Source organism: Thunnus maccoyii, chromosome 10 (genome assembly GCF_910596095.1).
Source record: "Thunnus maccoyii chromosome 10, fThuMac1.1, whole genome shotgun sequence".
Lineage (NCBI taxonomy): Eukaryota > Metazoa > Chordata > Actinopteri > Scombriformes > Scombridae > Thunnus > Thunnus maccoyii.
This window is the reverse complement of record NC_056542.1, coordinates 5,078,768-5,098,911: the sequence shown is the minus strand read 5'-3', so window position 1 is coordinate 5,098,911 and position 20,144 is coordinate 5,078,768. Positions and strand designations below refer to the sequence as shown.

Here is a 20,144-nt window from a genome sequence, read left to right as displayed (position 1 = left end):
GCCATGAAACAATCAGAAAATAATGTTTTGTTTCTCTGATTCACTGCTTTGTTTTTTTGTTTTTTGTTTTCACTGCTGCTACTTCCTCTTCCTTTTCATTCACTCTCTAGCTTGCTCAACCACCGCTCGTTCATGCACTCAGCTCACCCTGGTGTCGTTGAGCCAGGGTGGAGTACATAGTATGCCTTTAAGTATTCAACCGCAAGGTCACAACAGTTACAGCTCCTCCATGGAGGCAGACATTTCCATTTTGCCACATCCTAGGATTCATCCCTGTAGCTTCCTGCTACAGCGAAGGGATTTACACTTGTATCTGGAGGACCTGCTGGTTGTTAACAATTAGAATTGCTTTATGGTGTGAGTTTGTCACCCAATAACTTTCACGGTCTGACTCAGTCAACATGTTTCAAAAACCTGTGTGTGCTCCGTGCTGACGCTTTGATCAATGGCCCGTGTTTGAATGGTGAGCTCTTTTCCTGCTTTGACAATATAAAAATGATATCAACTCACTTTTTGCAGGAGCTCAATAGGCCAGACTATGCATGGTTTCCTCCAGTGACCCTGATATTCCTCAGAGATTGGATCATCCCTCTGTTAGGCTGGCTGAGCCTGATAACTCCTTTAAAAGATAACAAGCAGGGACAGACAGGAAACATATATGACACCTGCACATATGGTGGAGGGACAGGAAAACAGGGGCTGCGTGTCCGTTTATGCATGTGTGTATCTGTGTGTGTTTGTGTTGTTCACATCAGACAATGGGAGGGAGGTGTTCCTTGGCTCCCTGTTAGCGTTTGAAAAATGACATGAATGGACACCTTTTGAAACAGCAGCACCTCTTTCTTTGTGGGAAGGAAGGAAGGCAGGGTGTAATATTGGCGGAGTGAAAGAAGATGAGTCATGTCATCTTTAATGAAAGAGCCCGCGGCATCTGTGTGGAGTTATGGTTGGCACCATCAGCACATTGTTATCTACCTCTGTTCCCCGGCTAAGAGGCAGCGGCAGACCTCCCAGGCCGCTGTGTGGCACAGTCGTACTAGAGGCCATTAAAGACAGACAGCAGCACCTGGCAAATAGGGGAACACTGGGGAGGCTGAGGAAATGGAGGAAGAAGAAGCAAAAAAAGCCACACAAGAAATGGAACAGCGAGCGGCTCATTATCGCTCAGAGCTGGTATTACAGGCTGGCTGTCGGCACACCTTTGGTTCCCTGGTGGAGTGTAGGTGTGAGGGGGAAAGTGGTGGCTGGATAAAGCAATTCTGGCTGAAAGCGTTTTCCTAATTAGGTCTCTACATGATAGGTGTGAGCCCTCTAACCTTCCAGGTCAGAATATGAAAAAAAAAAAGGAAAAAGTTGAGTCATTTTCATTGTTCATGCCTTATGTTGCCTATTTATGAAGGGAAATTATGTTTTGAGTCAGGTCTGTATATTTTGCAGCATGAGAGATATAAAAGGCCACAAATGTCATAAAATAACAGAATGCCTTATCTTCCTTGTCTGGACTTGCCAAAAGGCCAGAGTCACACGTCTTCTAATTTTCAAGCTCATTTGCCCAGTGGAAGCATTGGATAGACCAGTGATAAATCAAGAGTGTTGTAACATTGCCCCCTAGTGGATACTCTGAGAAAAGTGGAGCATTTACCTTGAATTATCCTGTGCTCAGTATGTATTTCACTTCACTTTAAGACTGTGCATCAGCCACACTGGTTGAGAGTCTTTTAGCAATGAAAATAATAGTTTTCACAGTTCAAGACAGAGATCATAGTGAGTCAAAACATGAATGTTTATCACATTTCAACCTTTGCTGATTGGCGTTAGGTAGTGGCAGCCTTGACAGGAGACCTGAATGTTTGGAAAGGATTCATTCAGCTTCACTTCACAAATAAACAATACAAAACCTTTCATATGCCAATCTTAGCACAAAGGCTGTCAGTTAAATGTGCACCTGACTGTAATTATTCAAATTTGAAGTAATTAGCAAAGAAACCTGGTAGCCCTAATGAGTTGTTGCAAAAGAGGTACAAGCTAATTTCAGATAATGAGCCTCACATAGAGCGCTGCGGTTTACATTACACAGAAACTAAGTGTCTTTTTTCGAAGGGATTCCTGAATACAGTAACAGCCACCCACAGACTTTATCTCCATACAAATACTTTACAAATTAGACCCAGTATGGTTGACAGTACATGCAGCTGAGAGACTGAAAAACATTTTCTTTAGTCTTTTCTTTGCTACCTGCCACAAACATGCCTTGGTGCTGCTATTTTGGCCCGAGGTCACCTGTTGACCTGACAGACGAGTGTCAAGGGAGAGCGCACATGTCAGCTGCAGGTGGACACTCTCAGCAGGGAGCAATGCCGTGGCAGTTGGAGCCCAGGACAACAAAGCACTGAGGGACTGCAGGTAAGGGGACTTCTCTTTTCACCTTTGCACCCTTTTTTTTTAACATTTCGGTTTTATTTATTTATTTATTTATTTATTTATTTGTTATCCAGTGTAGTTAACTGATGAGATGAGAGCATTACACGCTGCTTGATTTTCCTGTGATGTTTTTTTCAGTAGCTTAGTATTTGCTTGGTGAAATCTAACAGTAAGTTTAGAGCAAGCAGCAGTATACATGCACAACAGCCTCAGTTGGTGTGTTTTTTTTTTTTTTCCTTAAAAAGTTCTTCAGTTATTGAGAATCTTGCTCTTTTCTTAGATGTAGCTGGTGTCTGAGGAGGTTACCTGAGGTTTCATGAGGTTGTGTGTGACACAGGTAAAAATTATATTTATTTCCTTCAACGTATGCAGGCGGATAGAATAGTACGCCATTAACTTTGTTTTTGGCACTGAAATTAATCTGTGTACATGAGCATAATGTTTAATTTTAATCTCAGAAGACGACCACAGGAACAACAACTGGATATTGTTTCTCCTCAGTTAAGCAGTTAACTTGGGCAGCAGTCTGGAGGTCTCCCAACCCTCTGAAGATGTACGGCCTGTATTTGGAAGCAGTGAACGATTACATTAATGAATCCTACGGAGAGGATGTGTGGAGACTGATTGAGAACCGAGCGGAGATACCCCACCTCAAGTTTGTCAGACATCAGATGTACAAGTGAGTCTTGATTTTTTTTAGCTTGAACAGCAATGAACAGATGTATTAATTGGAAAAAGACTGTCTAGGCACAGATTGAGAACTATCAAGCATACTGTATATTAGCACAACAAACTGTCAGTGCTCTGATTGTTGGATTGCATTGTTTAAAAACTGAAAAAAGTGCAAAACAACGGCTGCCACTTGCATTCAGGAAATAATTGTTTTAATTAGACAAAGCTCTATTTAGTGTCCAATGTCTTAGTCTGTAGGTGGACTGCTGACTATCGAGAGTTGAAATAGTTAACTACACAATGTCGACACAATATCATAAACAGCTGTGCAATACAATGCAATATAATACAGTAATAATTACACATCTGTGAAGCTTGTAATGTTATATTTTTATTGCAGATATTTGGAGACTGTTTAGAGACTCTATGATGTTATGTTCACTCCTGCTTTTGGTTTTGATTAATTGTACTTATTTAAGTTTTTGGCTTTTGTTAATCTCATCGGAACAAATAGCAGCTAACTCAATACAAAAAAACAAATAATTGTCTCTACAGTGACAATCTGATCCTGCGGTTGGCAAAGGCAGCAGGCGAGGTCCTGGGAAAGACCCATGATGAGCTGATGTACGCCTTCGGGGTCTATATGGTCAAGAGGATTGGAAACTATGGATATGAGCGGATCTTGAAGGTGATTAAGTGACCTTCATTCGATTGTCTTTAGCTAACAGCAATAAATAAAAGTCCTCCTTTTTTCTCTCTATTGTTGACTGATTAAACATGATCAATAATATATGTGTGATTCAATCCATATCAAGTTCATCTGACCTTTTCCCCCTGGCACTTACACTATATCATTAATCCACATTAACATAGATTAAAAAGACTTGTAGTAGTATTCTGACAACATGAAAAATACTTTTCCAATGAATATTATTAATATTATAAACTACAACTCTTGTTTACTGTTTAAATATCCCCATGCTCCATGTCTTTCAGGTGTTGGGGCGAAACGTGCGTGACTTCATCAATGAGTTGGACAACCTGCACGAGTACTTTCGCTTCTCCTTCCCCAAAGTGCAGCCACCAAGCTTCTGTGTGGAGGAGGAATGTGAGACGAGCCTAACACTGCACTACCGCAGCACCCGCAAGGGCTTCACACAGTTTGTCAAAGGTAACAAGTCAAAGGCACAGCGGTGGAAACACTAGGGGTTAAACAGTTTACCACATCAACAGGAAACCAGGTTTGGTCCTCAACCCCAACCCAATTACATATTCACTCTGTGGTTATGTGGGTTTCTGCCATTTGCATGCTGGGATAGGCAGTATGATTTGTTTATTTTTAACAAGGGGGATTGCCCAATGGGAGGGTACCCTGACCCTAGGACTTCAGGATTATCATACAGGCCTAAGCTAATTCTTGATATTATAATTGCAATTATAATTTTGATTTAACAACTACTATTAGGCTAAATACATGTTTTGTGTAGGCCTATGTGGACATTAAGCATTTTAATAAACTGTAATAAACTAGACGGTAAAAACTTTACCTTAAATTTCGTAACTGTAGCAGCTGAGCGTGGAGCAGTCAGTGCAGGTTAATTTCTTCAGTCACATTACCTGCTCCACTCCCAGGTTACACCTAACATCTATAGTAAAAACTATATCTGTAGTCATGTCTCCCCTTAAATATTTTGTTACAGAAGTGGCTTTGTCTGGAGGTGTATTTTCAACAGCACAGATGCTACTGAATGATCATAGAAATATTACAGGAATATTATAGGAATACTACAGGCAGCAGTGTGTCTCTATGATCCTCTTGCTCTTCAGCAACATTACATGTTGCTACTTGTCACTTTGATCATGAAGGTGACACTATAGTATAGACTTGAGTATTTATAGTATATAGTTTAGAGAATATTATAGATCTAAGATGAAACTGACAAAAGGGCGGGACTGAGAGAAAAAAGTGCAATTACAAATCTGTCTGCAACTTCAGCACCACGGAAATAGCAGTCGGATTTGTAATTGTGCCTTTTTCCATGGATTTATCAATACACAGCACAGTTAGGCTACTGATATTTCAGAGCCATGGTCGGGGCCACAGATTCTAACTTGCACAAACCTCAGTCGCAGACTAGACTTTATTCATATTCTACTAAACAACCCTTCTGCCCCTGCAGTCTCTCTCCCTGCTACTAGGTGATGGCATGTTAACAAGGGGGGATGCATTTTGCTCATGGAAAAGTTTTTTTTTTTCAGTTCAAGTCTTTGGCTAGTTTTGGAAACATTCACACAGGAACAGAAACAATATAAAGGCCCAGGTTGTTTTAGCTCATTTAATACAAATTACACATACTTGATTACAGCACACCACGTTCCAAAACATGCCTTAATTTTAAATGTTATTATAAATTTTTCCTACCTTCCAGGCAGCTACAGGTTTCCATTCATTAGAGTACGAAAATCAAAACCTCCAGAGCATTTTAACTTGAGACAGACAATGCAAGGGCAAAGTTTTATTGTTAAGTTGTAATGCTTTATGGTAAAAAATAATCTGCACTTTCAGCTACATTAGCACAAAAAGATGATTTAACTTCAGTGACATACAGGCATAAAAAGTAAAATTATATTCACTGAGATGGACAATCTAACAATTTCCAACTCTTTGCAAATGTAGTTCATACTGATGTAAATCAATTGAAAGGCCGAAAGACACATTTATAACACTAGAGTGTGCTGTACAAAATAGTCTGCTGCAATGTAAATTATATTTGATTATATATAATTTGTAGAAAATGGACTAAAACATGCAAAAAAAGACTTGCACTGTACTTTTCGAGCTGATCATATTCAGTTATAATTGTATTATTTTGCAATATTAAATAACAGGTGAGTATCATTATCAATAGACCGTTTTCACTTTTCTTTATTATTTGGACTCTGGTGCATAATCAGAAGCTCTAGCGTTGGTGTTTTCTGCCCATTTTCCTCTTCAATTTCTCCTGTCATTTTAAAAAGTCTGGGTTTTGTGAAAATTGGCAAAAATGAAAGAGGATTAATCCATCAGGGCAAAGTGCTGATACAAAATAATAACAGAGGTTCCACTTACCTCCACAGTTTGATCTGAAATTAAGCTTACACAAGACCATTTTGACTGAATCCCTTATAAGCCAAGTTGACCTCTACACATCCATGACCGGTGTGTGTTATTGACTCCCGCAGGGCAGCTCTCTCAAGTGGGGCGCCAATTCTACAACACAGACATTGAAGTGGAAATCTTGTCTAAAGAGGAAACCGAAAAAATGACATATGTGGTATGTACTCGGCCTTAGGTCAAGTATCAGTCAAACTATGGGGCATCTGACCTTGACCGTGTATCAGTTCTATCAGCATAGAAATGATTCCATCATACTCAATGAGACGCCAGACAGCAAGTGTTTACTGGATGGAGATGAAGTGTTTATTGGGAAGGGACCCTGGGTAAACTCATAATTTACAGCAGAGTAAATCTGAAATGTGCAACCGTGTGTTGTTATACTGTCTAGCATCAACTAACATCAGTGTCAATGCCATTGTTTCCAGAGTTTGTCCCTTAAACTGACAGTCACTGGTTTGATTCCTTCACTATTCAAAAATCTAAATTAAGAAACCATATTTAATTTGCTATGAAGAAACAAACCCAAGTTGCACTTATATAGCAACTAATGGGGTCCACTTTCTAATAAGGACTACTTTTACTTTTACCGAAATTGTTTAATTGCAGACTTGATGAGCTCTAGAGTGGAAAACCCTTTATCAGTGACTTACTAATATGTATAACATCAAATTTGATGGCTTATTAGAAGACGAATAAGTCATTAATAAAGGCTTTTTCCCATATAATCCATCGGTTCAGGAAATCTACATCTTAACAAGGTGTTAATAAAAATATTTTGGTGGGGGCTTTTTTCCAGTGACCTGACAGCCCAAAAGTTGTCCTTATTAATAGCTTATTACTAATCTATAACTACAATTAGTTACAACTAATAGACTAGTTTTAAAGTATGCCTTATTAGAAAATGGCACCTTTTACTTTCTTTAGAAATACGTGTGGAATAATGTATAGAAACAAGATTTGTGTCTTCATTCTGATCAACCAAAAACACGGTATTTTAAGATTTTCAATCGATTTTCAGCAGTATAACTTTCTGATGAGAAAAGCTACATGTAGCAAAAGATTTCTTTACACATAATGTCACAAGAGGAAATAAATTATGTCATTCAATGTTATGTTCTACCCTTAAGGGCAAATAGTGCACAGCAATAGCAAGAGGAAAGCCCCGAAAATATTCTGAGTAATTTCCCTACTGAGAACCCATTAAAATGATACACGTGGGCTTTATTACATCAGTGACCATGTAAACTCAGTCAACTGTAGTAAGAAAAACATCCCACCACAAACTATTAATACTCATTGACTTATATCTCACAGGTTTCAATATCTTTCCTTTACTTGTCCAGGTTTACAAGATGAACTTTGACAATGCCGCCTTCAAGCATCGCATGCCCCAACAGAAGACAGCGCCGAGCTACGAGAAGCTACCGATGAAGCGAGGTATCTTTTTTGACATGTTCCCCTTCAGCGTTATCTTCCGCCGTGACATGACCATGTATCGAATCGGTGACGGCCTCAAAGAGGTCTTCTCTGACCTCCAGGGCAAGAAGGTCAACGAGGAGTTCACTCTGGTCAGGCCGATGCTGGAGTTCAGCTGGGACAATGTGAGTTTGGAGACAGCTCTGCAATTTAGTTCTCATATTTGTCGTGTGACCTAAATCAAAGACGTGTTGACTCACTGACTGAAAGGTACATTAACTCGCCTTTGCTTTATTTGTCGTCACTGCTCAGCAACACAAAAATCTCTTGCTTACTCTCATCAGATCTACACCCATTTGAACAATGTGTTTGAGCTGTTGTCTAAAGCAGTGGTGGAGAGCAAGCAAAAGGTCAACATCCCCAAACTGAGCAAAGAGGAACCAGAGGAGAAGGAGGAGAATGAGAAAGCAAAGAGGGAAGAAGAAAGAGGTACCGATGCAATTATTTTTCTGCATTTCAGATGCATAATGTATGAAAAAAAGTACATGTCGAATGGAAGGAATTTCTATATGTCCATCAAGTCATCAGCCTTCATTTTTGTCTTGTTATTTTATGTGGGGAGAACAAAATAAAATATCTACAATATATTCAGGGGGGATGCATATCAAACTGAAAAGCCAAACCACTATCGTCCATATAACTATAAAATTAAATGCAAGTGTCTTCACAGCTCTTATACATACAGTGTAAATTGAAATACATTTTGCATGCAAAGTACGTTAACAAAACAAGATGCCAACAGTCTGAATAGAACTTTTGTACTAATTTTGTGGCCAGAATAAAAGGAGAAGAGAAGAAATACAAGATTTGAAGTATATTGCTAAGGATGTAATCATTTCAAGAGAAGATGACAATCATAATTTGTATTTTAATGTTATGCGTATGAATGAAACACATTTTGATTTGGACATAATGTGGAACATAACTATGAAGAACACAGTAGAACAGAACTTATAATAAAGTGATGAATTTTTAATATATTCTCCTTTTGAATATTGTTATTCTGCCATCGACCGACCGGAATGTGATTGGAATTCACCGCGCCGTCCTCACACATTTAAGCCCTCATTAACTCACATGGTTAACTCACATCTCGGTTCGTTCGGTCATCCGTCCTCTCACCGTTTCTGCTGTCTGCCCTCCATCAGAGCCGAAGGCAGTGGAGGAGATGAAGGGCACGGACCAAGAGTACAGCAGTGCTCTCACCCAATACAACAGCTCTGCCAACTCTGGAGGGGAGGATATTGAACTGCTGGCATTCCAGACCGTCACCGGTCAGAACATTTTACATTTACTTTCTAACCTTTGCGAAAAAGTATTTATGAGTTAACTCTTTTTTTAAAAAACGTCTCTTACATTCCTATCATGTGACTGGTTTTGGTTTTAACATGGACATTATGTGTCAAAACCATGTATGCACAGGTCAACTGTTTTAAGATGCCCTATCCAATAATAATTTAATGTCTTGTTACCATGTTTTTTGAACTTCCACAATCATGATAACCTGTCCTTCATGGTTCTTCTCAGGAAAATGTAGTGAGACAATCTTTGAGGACATGCGGGAGCCACCAAAGAAGCCTCTCCACCTCAAGGGCCAGATGAAGTATGTCCCCCAGTGGGACTCCCTCATCTTCTTGGGGACACCCATGTAAGACAACAGCCTATGCTTTGACTATATACACCACTCCCAGTAACCGAAACCCAGCCGGGCACCCGAATCCAAATTAAATTTCATCTGATCAGGTCAGGAAGGGTCCTGTGCGTTGGGTCTGTGGGTCTAATAGCTGAATGAATCCGAGCTGACTCGCTATCAGCTCTGATCATGAGGTGCATCATACTCATCGCAGGAAAAAAAAAGGTGTTTTTTGAGGTGAATTACCGGTGTTGCTTCTCTTTTCAAGACGCTTGGTAAATAGGAGTTACATCATGACACTGCCAGAGTTGGTGTTCTCTCTATTAGGGTCAGTTTAGGTGAATTATTCTCAGGTCTACCTCAGAGTGGGACCTTCTGTGTTTTTGTTATTGTTATTTAGGAGAGAAGAGAAAGACCTCTCGTTCTGGTTTTCCCTGTTTCTAAGTGTATTTGATATTTTGGTATATTTTGGGTATTTTTTTTTTTTATCTGCTCTAATTTGCTGTTGCTGTGCAACGTCTCTGTGAACTGAACATTTCCTTCATCTGTTTCACACCCAAATATTTTTAGAGGTTGACAGGGTGTGTTTCTTTTACTTCCTTTGCTGGTTTTCGCTGTGAGCATTAGTAGCTGTTGTTGTTGTTATGCTGAGCGCAGCAGGTGGACCCAAATGCAGTAAACTGTAGGCAGAGCAAGGCTGAAGAATAACTTATTTACTTAACTCGAGAACAGAACTCAAGAGTGCAGGCAAAGCGAAACCGAACTGAACAATACTGAACAAAGGATTCAACAACGCTAAACTGAAAACCAGGATTTAAATACAAACTAAACTGACACGGGGATGAGAAGCAGGTGGAACAGGAGAATGGGAAAGGAGCTGATAGGCTGGGGAAGACACAAGGAGCAAAGCAGGCCTTATGAGACTGATGCAGGGCAGGTGTGAAGCGAAGTGTGGAAAGAAAAACAGGCTGAAGACACAGGAGGAAAAACACAGTGCAAACAGAAAACCAAAAAACCCCAAAACACAATCCTCTTAGATATCCAATAAGCCCATCTAAGAATATGCATGAATAAACTTAAATACACAAGTACACTATAACCTGCAAACTGGTATTTATAATGTCATGATGATGTAGTTCTTCTAACATGGCACACAGAGGCTGTAAATGCAAATGATCCAAATCTACAGAAACAAATGTTTAACAAACTTTTTCATAATGTGTTGAGGATGAGTTAAAGACAGTCCAGCCATTGAACAAACACCTGTCAGTCTCTGGATAAGAACGTCCGCTAGATGCCATAAATGTAAATACAGAAGACGTGTGGTGCATCTTCAAGGTGTTTCAAACTCCGCAGTCACGTTTCACAACTGGTGTGAAAGCAAACTTCAATTTCAACTTCAAGGGCCAACTGTCACTCAGTCCAGTTCAACAAACAGGGAAAAACTCAGAGAGCATCTGATGGACTGGTGGAGGAACAGAGAGCCAGACTGGGACGGAACCACGACAGAGTTATTACTGTGGAAACAGATTAGTAGATTGTTCTGTTTTTCCAAGCCCACAGTATATTGAGGACAAGCCATTATCTGTTGCTGCTACAGACAACAACACCAGCTGGGCTATTTTGTGAATACTGGCCTTTTTTTTTTGAGAATTTAGGGTATTTTAAAGACAATTGCAATTTAGTGTTATTAACTGTAACAGTGCTGCAAAGCAGCAGGTCACTTTATTCCCATTGCAGGAAAAAAAACAATCCATATTCTACCCTGGCCTTCATCTGTGTGTGTTGACACTTAATCTGAAATGTACTTTTTCATCACTGAAATCAGATTGGAGATTAGGCTTTTGTGTGACTATTTAGTGCATCAGTTTACATCCTCTTGCTTTTCTGTCATTGTACATTTATCTTATCTTACATCAGTTTCTTCGTTTCTATTCTTGCAGTATTGAGACAGTGGAGGACATGATAAAGATGGGTGTGTATGTGAACGATCTGAACCTGCATGACTCCAGCAGAGAGCTGATTTTAGCTGGCACGCAGCAATCAGCTGAGCTACAGCTGGCGCTCGATCAGGTAAAAAAAGAAAAAAAAAAAGTATTATACTAATAAAGTCATGAGTTTTGTTCAACAGAGGGAACTCCCAGTAAAACCATGGACAAAGAAGACAGTTTAAGGTTGTACATATTCTCTTCTTCTGTTATAATACTCATATTATTCAGCAGAGGTCATATTACAGTATATGATACGCTAAGTGCACACAATGTAAGAACTGCTCAGCATGAAACAGCCTGACCAGGTGAGCTCAGATGGAAGCTCTGCTCCCTTATTGATTTCACCCATTAAATCCACTTCAGTCATGCAGGAGAGATGTGGATTAAGAGGATTATAGAAGGCAAAGAGGGATTTTTGAGCTTTAAGAGAGGTGAGAATGTAACTGTAGACTTTTCCGTCCATTTTTTTCTGACCCTCTAGGAGCAACAAAAGTACGCTCAGCTGCAGGAAATCATCAAGAAGTTGGACGAAGAGAAGAAGAGAGGAGATTCCTTGCTGTACGCCATGATCCCTAAAGCTGTGGCCGACCGCCTCAGGAAGGGAATCACCGCACTGGAAACATGCCAGGTACATGACAACGCTTTTTCTCCAAAACCGCCAAATATCTCTCAATAATCTGACTTTAGTTTAATTGAGGTTAAAGCTGAAACATTTCATCCATCAGTCGGTTGTCAGAAAATAAATCGGCAACTATTTTGATAATGGAATAATCATTTCAGCCATTTTTTCAGCAAAAATGCTTAAATTCGCCGGTCAAATTTGACTATTTGATGCATTTGTTTGTCATACTGTATATGAAAATAAACTGAATATCTTAGGGGTTTAGACTTTTGTTCAAATAAAACAACACTTAACTGAGGCTTTGGGGAAATTTTGATGGGATCTTTTCCTTTTTTCTGACATTTTATAGACTCAAAGATGAATCTATTAATTGAGAAAACAAACAATCTGCAAATGAATCGATAAAAATAATATCAGTTGCAGCCCTCATCAAGGCCAGAGATTTTTTGTGCTTATGGAGTTCTGCTATTCTAGTTAACAAGTTGTGACTAAAGCACCCAGTTCACTCACAGGAAACACACGTCTTGCATCTCGAGTACTTTTTGTTCCGTCAAGCTTTGCCACAAGGAAGTCTGAGGTTAGCCATGCAACAGTAGCCTCAGCTTAGCCGTGAACTCCACAGGAAATGGAACTGACATTTTCTCACAAGCAAACGACACCTTTGTAAAGTTTGAATAATTGGATTTGAATTCAACTGCAGAAGTTACAACTTCTCAACAATGTGGTGTGATTTCATTTACTTATATATAAAATTCATCACATGAAAAAGAAAGCTGAGAAAACTGATTTCCAAACCCCAAATTACATCAATATAAACTAACCCTGAACAAATATCCACCTACATTAAAATACAAACATCCAGTTGATGACTCAAGTAACCTGTAACTGACTGTGCTCGAATGACTCACAAGCATCTCTTTCTGGCGTGGGTACCCAACGAATATACTGGTCTTTGCTCTCAGTGTGAGATTATAACAACTTCACGTACGTCTCTGTGTCCCAGGTCTTCCCAGATGTGACCATCCTATTCAGCGATGTGGTCAAGTTTAACGAGATCTGCATCCACATCACACCCATGCAGGTGGTGGACATGCTCAATGAGATCTACATTGTCTTCGACACACTCAGCGAGAAACATAATGTTTACAAGGTCAGTACAGGAAAGCAGCACACATCAGCTGCATCTGCATTCAGTTGGTTTTTGAAGCCTATTAATTATATTTTCAGAATCTAAAATGATACTGACCTAATTTTCCTGTTTCTTGTTAAGAGAAATGTCTGACATATCATTTTCAACACCATGGTGCATACACATTTCACTAAAACCTAGGTGAAAATGAAACCAATAAATAAATAAATACAAAAATTGAATTGAAGGTTCTACATGCCATACTTACGTGGCTATGTTCAAAAAGGCAAATCTGCAGTTGAAGGGCTATTTGCAAACCATTTATCAGTCTAACTGTATAATATACAGTAAATGTACTTATTTAAAAATACAAACACAACCCATTCTGGTGTGTTTTAGTCTGAGTAAGAAATTAAAAATGCAAAAACACCTGGAAAATACATCAAGAAGGGGAAGAGTGATGAAGGAGTAGAGTTAAAATAAGTCAAAAAGATCTATTCACAATATAATCACAGTTTAGAAATTGTCACTCTCCTTTGTGTCCATGTGTCGCTTTGGATAAGAGCGTCTGCTAAATGAAATTGTAAATTGTAAATTGTGTCCAGGTGGAGACGATCCGTGACGCCTACATGGTGGTGGCGGGCGTTCCCAACAAGACCACTTTTCATGCACACCACATCTGCGATATGGCCCTGGATATGCTCAGCTCCATCGACCACCTTAAAGACCCCTCCACCGGGGATAACATCCAGATCAGAGTCGGTGAGTAGCACTTTAGTGGCTCAACTGTGATAAAGCATCCGGATTCTTTTGATGTTTTGAGGTTTGCCTGTTGCTGTCTATGGGGAAGCCATGGCTCAAGGTAGGCCACACATGACTGCCTCTGAACTGGTAGGGATTCAGTGTCTTCATCCATGTACTTCAGACAGTTAGAGGTCGGGCTATTTATCCACTCAACCACTGCCACCTTTAAGTAATGGATCCAAAAAATACAATCTTAAGATCTTGGGGCACAATAGAAGGATTTTCCTTCAAACAGAGGGCTCGGGTAAATCAAGACACCACTTTCCTACCGCCTCAAAGGGTCGCCGTTCTGAAATCAACCCTGACCACTCACATTTTTTTGGAGCAAACAAGATTTTCCAAATATGTTTGGAGTCAGAGGACCTGGTCCCTGCTAAGCCCTTCTTCAAATAGAAAGCTGCTCCTCAGACACAGTTGAACAGACCCCTCCAGTAGGAATGGGGGCTGTTATAAAGAGGATCTGACCCGGAACAGGCCAGCCACATCCTTCGAGCCTGGTGGCGGCCTAAAGCAGGTGAGAGAAGAAGAAGAAAGGAAGGAAGAGGAGAAGGGGAGAAAGAGCTAAAAATTTAAAATTAAGAATAAAAAAAGGATACAAGCAAGCAACAACAAGCAAGCAAATGAACAAAAATAAGAAGTAAAAAAAAAAGGAAGGGAAGATAAATATTTTGTTTTTCTTATTTCTCTTTCTTTCTTCTTTTAGTTAATACCATCTCCCCCTTTTGCCCACACAAACTCACACACACACGTGTACTACAATAAGAAAATCTGAGCCAAACATTATGCTTTTTTTCTGTTGCTGTCGTTATTGTTGCTGCTGTTTTGCTTTTTTTTCTAGTTTAGTCTAGTTCTCCTGCTTGTCTTGTGCTGTCATGTTTTGTTTATAAAAAAGAAAAAAAAAAGATTTTCCCAATTTGGATATGGAAGTTTTTAATTATTTTGATTATTTTACTTGGTGTCTTCAGACCACCAGGCAACTGGAAATTAGGGGTATGTAATTTAGTGACTTAATATTTTGAATTAAAGGAGGATTAAATAATTTATGACTATCATTCATGTTAGAACATTGACATTATCTGTAGGACATATAACGATCTTATCGTCTGTAAGTGATAGTAAGTGAAAGTGACAAAGCGATGTGTTCTAAACATCCATTCATCAATCCATTCTGTAAATTACTTATTCCATATCAGTGTCTATGGGGGGCTGTAGCCTATCCCAGCATGCATAGAGCTAAAATGTAGCATGGTCTCAATGCTAAACACCTTCAAACTCTCAACAGCAGGAAAAATCTCCTTAAAGTCCAGGCTGGAAAGCAACAATTGAATCATTAGCATCAGACAACGAACCAACCACCAATATATTACGGTTATGTTGACAAGCAGTAACAATAACCTTTTCAAACCGCTGCACCTTCAACGTGAAATATGAGGTGCAGCACATGAAGCGATGATGATGCAACTGTACTTTCCACTCTTAACACAGTAGAGAAACAATGTATTATTTTGACCCTTGCTGCAGTCGCTGTTGGTTGCTTACTGTATAATGACAAGCTTGGAATTTAAGTGTCTGGATAAATGTTGGCTAGGTGATGAGTGCAAGCTAAATGATGGGATGTAAACCAGTTTTTGTTGGGAAATTTGACAGTAGCTGCAATAAAAATAGATTCAGGCAGTTTATGAATAAATCAGATCATGCTGAAGTGTTTTTCCTCTCTCAGGTATCCACTCAGGTATGGTGGTGGCTGGCGTGGTGGGCCTGAAGATGCCTCGCTACTGTTTGTTCGGCGACACTGTGAACACAGCCTCGAGGATGGAGAGCAACGGAGTGGTGACTACACTAACATACTTAACAACCCATAGCCCAGCAAAATGTGCTAAATAACCCACAGCGATGGTGTAAAGAACTGCAATAACATTAACAATTTCCCTCAGTCAAATTCATGTAGATTGGTATAGAAAACCATTTTCTGTTTAATGGTGCTATTGTGCATGCTGCTTCTTAGTTAATGCAACAGGCTAATCACTTCATTTGCTTTCCATTACTTACAGTAATAGAAGTTAATGTCATGTTGAGTGGGAAATCTGTTCTATGATGAACAGAAAATAAATGAAAAAGGAAGCAGTTTGTTTAGGCTTAATTTCCTCCAAAGGACGAAACCTCTGAATGAACTCTCATTTTAAGTGTCTAATAAGTTAAATATTTTTCACTGCCTTTTGATGATTTAAAAAGTTTCAGTAAAAAAAAAAAAAGGGGTTTGTATTTCAATACCCAGCCATAGCAGTAGTTGTCTGTATGTGTGTCTGTCTGAGCAGGGCATGCAGATACACATCAGTCAGACCACCAAAGACCACCTGGAACATGAGCCCTATATCATTGAGGAGAGGGGCAAAATCTTTGTAAAGGTGAGTGGTTAATACCAGCTAAAGACGGATACCTTCTACTATCTGTCATTTTTTTTCTGCAAATGATGGCTTTTCTTATCCACTGATTGAGATGTGCGTTATGATTAGTACTTTGCTTTTCATCAGTCTTGTAGTTATAATACTCAACATATTTTATTTCCAAGATAAGGTGTATAATTCTAAAAATATGATACCTGCCGTCCCTTGGAGACTTCCTGTTGAGTATTAATGAAGATACTCATTATCTTGAGCCAGCTGAGAGACGTTTTGAACCTGACATTCCAAGTCTTATAATATTGATCAATGAATTTTAGATGAAATGTTCTTTCCAACACATATATATAGAGAATTTTTGATCAAAACATTCTATCTATCCCCAACATTTTCCAGGGTAAAGGCTACATGAAGACGTACTGGCTGAAAGGAAAGAAAGACCTATCATTCAAGACCCCGGCAGAGCTGCGCTACAGCAGTGAACAGAAAGACTCTGAGGATAAGAGCTCTAATGGGTGAGTAGACAGGGGGAGAGCAGTCAGCACCAAAGAATCACTTTTCTTCTATACACAGTGTAGACTCAGCATGTCCTCTGTTGATTCAGTCAGAGCTGCGCTTATTGCCCCCCGCAGCACCAGACAGCAAGCAAACTGAACGGCTGTTTCAGGCGTTTTGTTTGTTTGAGGGAGTCATGCTGACCACCGAAAACAACATTTTTACCCATATGGGGCAGTGTAACCTCTAGGGTTACTGAAGCAGCACAAGAACATTGTGAAACAAAACAGACAAGATACACTGCACTGCAAAAACTTTCCACAATTCATTTACAACAAGAAATAGTTCTGTCCTAAAATGATGCCCTGCGTTGCGGTTTAAGGAAAGCACTGTTTCCTCTTTTAACAGATGAAAGTGAGAACCACCTATTAATCTGTGTAAATGCATCATTCTGCAGAGTGAAGGTCAAACATCCAAGTTAATTAACAACAAGCAAAACACATTTTTTTAGTGGAAGGGGACTTTAAATGTATTGATTTGATCGAAAATAGCTGAAATAACATAACTCCACCGACAGATTTATTTGCTTTTAGGGCTTAATTACAGACTAAATGATTCCAAGAAACCAAGATTTGTACAACTATCATTCCTATCATGGAAACAATGTTTTTTCAGACTGCAAAATTACAGGTATACTGTCTCTGATGTCTCTCTCTATTGTGAATCACTGTGAAATTGTACTAATGTGTAACTGCACTAGTTCCACAAGCACCAATGCCAAGCGCATGGCCTCCAACCTCCACATCACCAGCAGCGAGGAGCAAGCAGAGGGGAAGCCAAGCCCCAGCGACCTTCCACTGGACACCATGCCTCCACCAGAGGCTGCTAATGAGTTCCCTGTCATTTCAACTGAGCCTCAGGAAAAGGAGAAAGCCAAAAAGACTAAGAACAACAAGGGGGCAAAGTTGGATGTTCCCCAGGGAAACGCAATGCCGGAGAGTTTGTCGCCGGCTGATGGGCTGGAGAACCCAGGTCCTTTACTTAACAACAAGAGAAACAGCTTCAGGCAGCAGTACGCCAAGCTGCCCACCAACCTGCCCATGCGAAGCACCGCCTGCTCCATTCTGTGAGCGGATGGTTGTCGTGTGAGAATACAAGATGACTCCAACATATGACGAGGGTTTGATATTAAAAAATGTCATGGAAGTGTAGTAAGAGGCAAGACAGACAGAACATTTTCAACATTTATGGTTACTGATGATCAGCATTTCAATTCATTTTGAATGCCAAGGGTTTTTGAGAGATGAAGGCTTTATGTGACATTTTGAGTAAAATAAGATTTATGTGGAAAATGAAACTGAAAACCAACATGTTTAAAAGTTAAAGTCCACTTGAAGTAAGGTAAAACTTGTGCAACAGTCACGACTCCAAGTGCTGTTACTTTTGTTTCATTGATTTTGTGCATCAAAGGATGTCTGGTTTAGAGATCAGGAAAGTTTGTTTTTAAGATCAGTTTTATCACCACCCTGAATACTGAAAATGTACAGGTTTCACAACATGTCTTCCTTATGTCGACTGTTTATAAAAAAAAGGAAGTACAATGTCCTCTACACACAAAAAGAACATGCACAGAGAAACACAGAACTTCACAACTGTGCTAAAGGCAATGACAGCCATGACAATGGGTTTATTTCTGATTTTCTTTATGCTATGTGCTGTATTATTTTACAGCTGTATAATTCATCCATGAAGTCACTGCTACAGGAATTATGTCTAAAACTACTTCTATGGATGCTTCATTAAATTCACTGAGAGTAGACATCATCAGAGGTTGCCTTTTATTTTGTTTAAACTAGGTGTATTGTTATTTTGTAGGCATTTGACTAGATATTCACAACATTTTCTTAAAGACTTCTGGTTCTACTTTCTGTATGTAATTGACTGAATTTGTTTCACTGTATGATAGTGTTTATTTATATAAAACTGTATGTACAGCCACTAAAACTCTCATGTTTTTAATTTTTTACTAGGTCATGACCCTCATACTTACATACAGGTTGAAGTGGTGGGTGGTTTCAAAAAACATTCATATTTAAACATTCGAAAACACTCAAAAACAAACCTATTTATTCACCAGCCTGTTATCAGGTGCAACCGACATACAGCCGCTTTTGGGTTGTGGCTACTGTAAACTTTCCATCCTGTTTGCTAAGCATGAAATATGGGTAATGCTATATTTTATGAGGGCATGATTTTCTAATAATTTCCTAAGCAGTTTCTTGAAAGAACTGTGTAATTTGGTACTAATGATAGGGAAAATAGCCATTTCCTCCTGATTAAACCCCGAGTAAATATTCATTCATTCATATTTGAAACCTACTCTCCATATACTATGTTGAATATTATGCTTACCTTTGGACAAAGTTCACATTTCTGCATGCTCAACTGACCTACTGGGCAAAGAGACTAAAAGACTAATAGATTGGGAAACAAACTGGAAGTGAACCAATCAAACACCATCTCTATTTGACATATTACACAGTTCTTTACAGAGCATTTCCTATAAAATTATTCTGAAATTTCAACTGCAACTACTGATTATCACCTTCACATTCGATCATTTTTTTTCAATTCATTTATATAAAGACTCAATTTACAATCATATCAACAGAAATATGCAGCAAATCTCCACATTTGTGAAGCTGTTACATACATACAGCAGCCCACACAGTTCCTCAGAGCTGCAAAGAGGATGTGAGTGAATGATCCTGTGAGGATCCTGTAAGGCAGCAGTTCTCTTTTCACATCAACGACCCCAATTGTCAGACTGACACAAATTAGACCACGGACCCCAATTTGATAAGATTTTGTCCCAGAGTTCCCCCATCTGATAAGAATTTTACTTTTAGATACTTTATTACAGAAAGTGTATGAAACCCATGACCAAAAAAGTCATACCTTCTATTTGTGTTACTTATGGATAGATTATAGTGAAAATAAATGATTCCCCTTTTTGCTGAGGACCCCCTGGAAACCCCACCCAAAGACCCCCACTTTGAGAACCACTGCTGTAAGGATCATTACCAACTGACAGGTCATCTATAGACACTGCTATGCCTTTTAACAGCCACTAGGAGGTGATAGGCTAACCACAAGTTAAATAATAAATAAATGACTCCATAAATCAGGGACCAGGAACAATGAGTGAGTCATTCCTTTGTTCCCTGAGGTTCTTCAGATCTAAAAAACAAGTGAGATGGAAGGGTTTTAGTCTGATCATGCTGTGGGGAGAAAGTGAATCCCTGTTAGCTGATCAAATTAAATCTCTGGCCTCCTCTGAACCAG

General features: G+C 39.3%; 1 protein-coding gene across 3 annotated transcripts; it reads left to right on the top strand.

Moving 5' to 3' along the window:
- The first annotated feature begins 56 nt into the window (after nt 1–56).
- LOC121904940 (soluble guanylate cyclase 88E-like) lies at nt 57–18,789 on the top strand. 3 transcript variants are annotated; one of them, XM_042422769.1, is made up of 18 exons: nt 57–2,403; nt 2,702–2,758; nt 2,923–3,100; nt 3,649–3,781; nt 4,090–4,264; nt 6,316–6,407; nt 7,594–7,851; nt 8,011–8,155; nt 8,875–9,000; nt 9,254–9,374; nt 11,303–11,432; nt 11,832–11,978; nt 12,976–13,122; nt 13,707–13,863; nt 15,626–15,735; nt 16,221–16,310; nt 16,701–16,819; nt 17,560–18,789. In XM_042422769.1, exons 3-18 carry the CDS (start codon nt 2,973–2,975, stop codon nt 17,927–17,929), a joined length of 2,448 nt encoding a protein of 815 aa, XP_042278703.1. In that variant the 5' UTR covers nt 57–2,403; nt 2,702–2,758; nt 2,923–2,972; the 3' UTR covers nt 17,930–18,789. The 3 variants fall into 3 exon arrangements, with proteins under 3 accessions (XP_042278703.1, XP_042278702.1, XP_042278704.1); XM_042422768.1 differs by having other exon boundaries at nt 2,883–3,100; XM_042422770.1 differs by lacking the exon at nt 57–2,403 and having other exon boundaries at nt 2,423–2,758.
- Nucleotides 18,790–20,144: the final 1,355 nt, after the last annotated feature.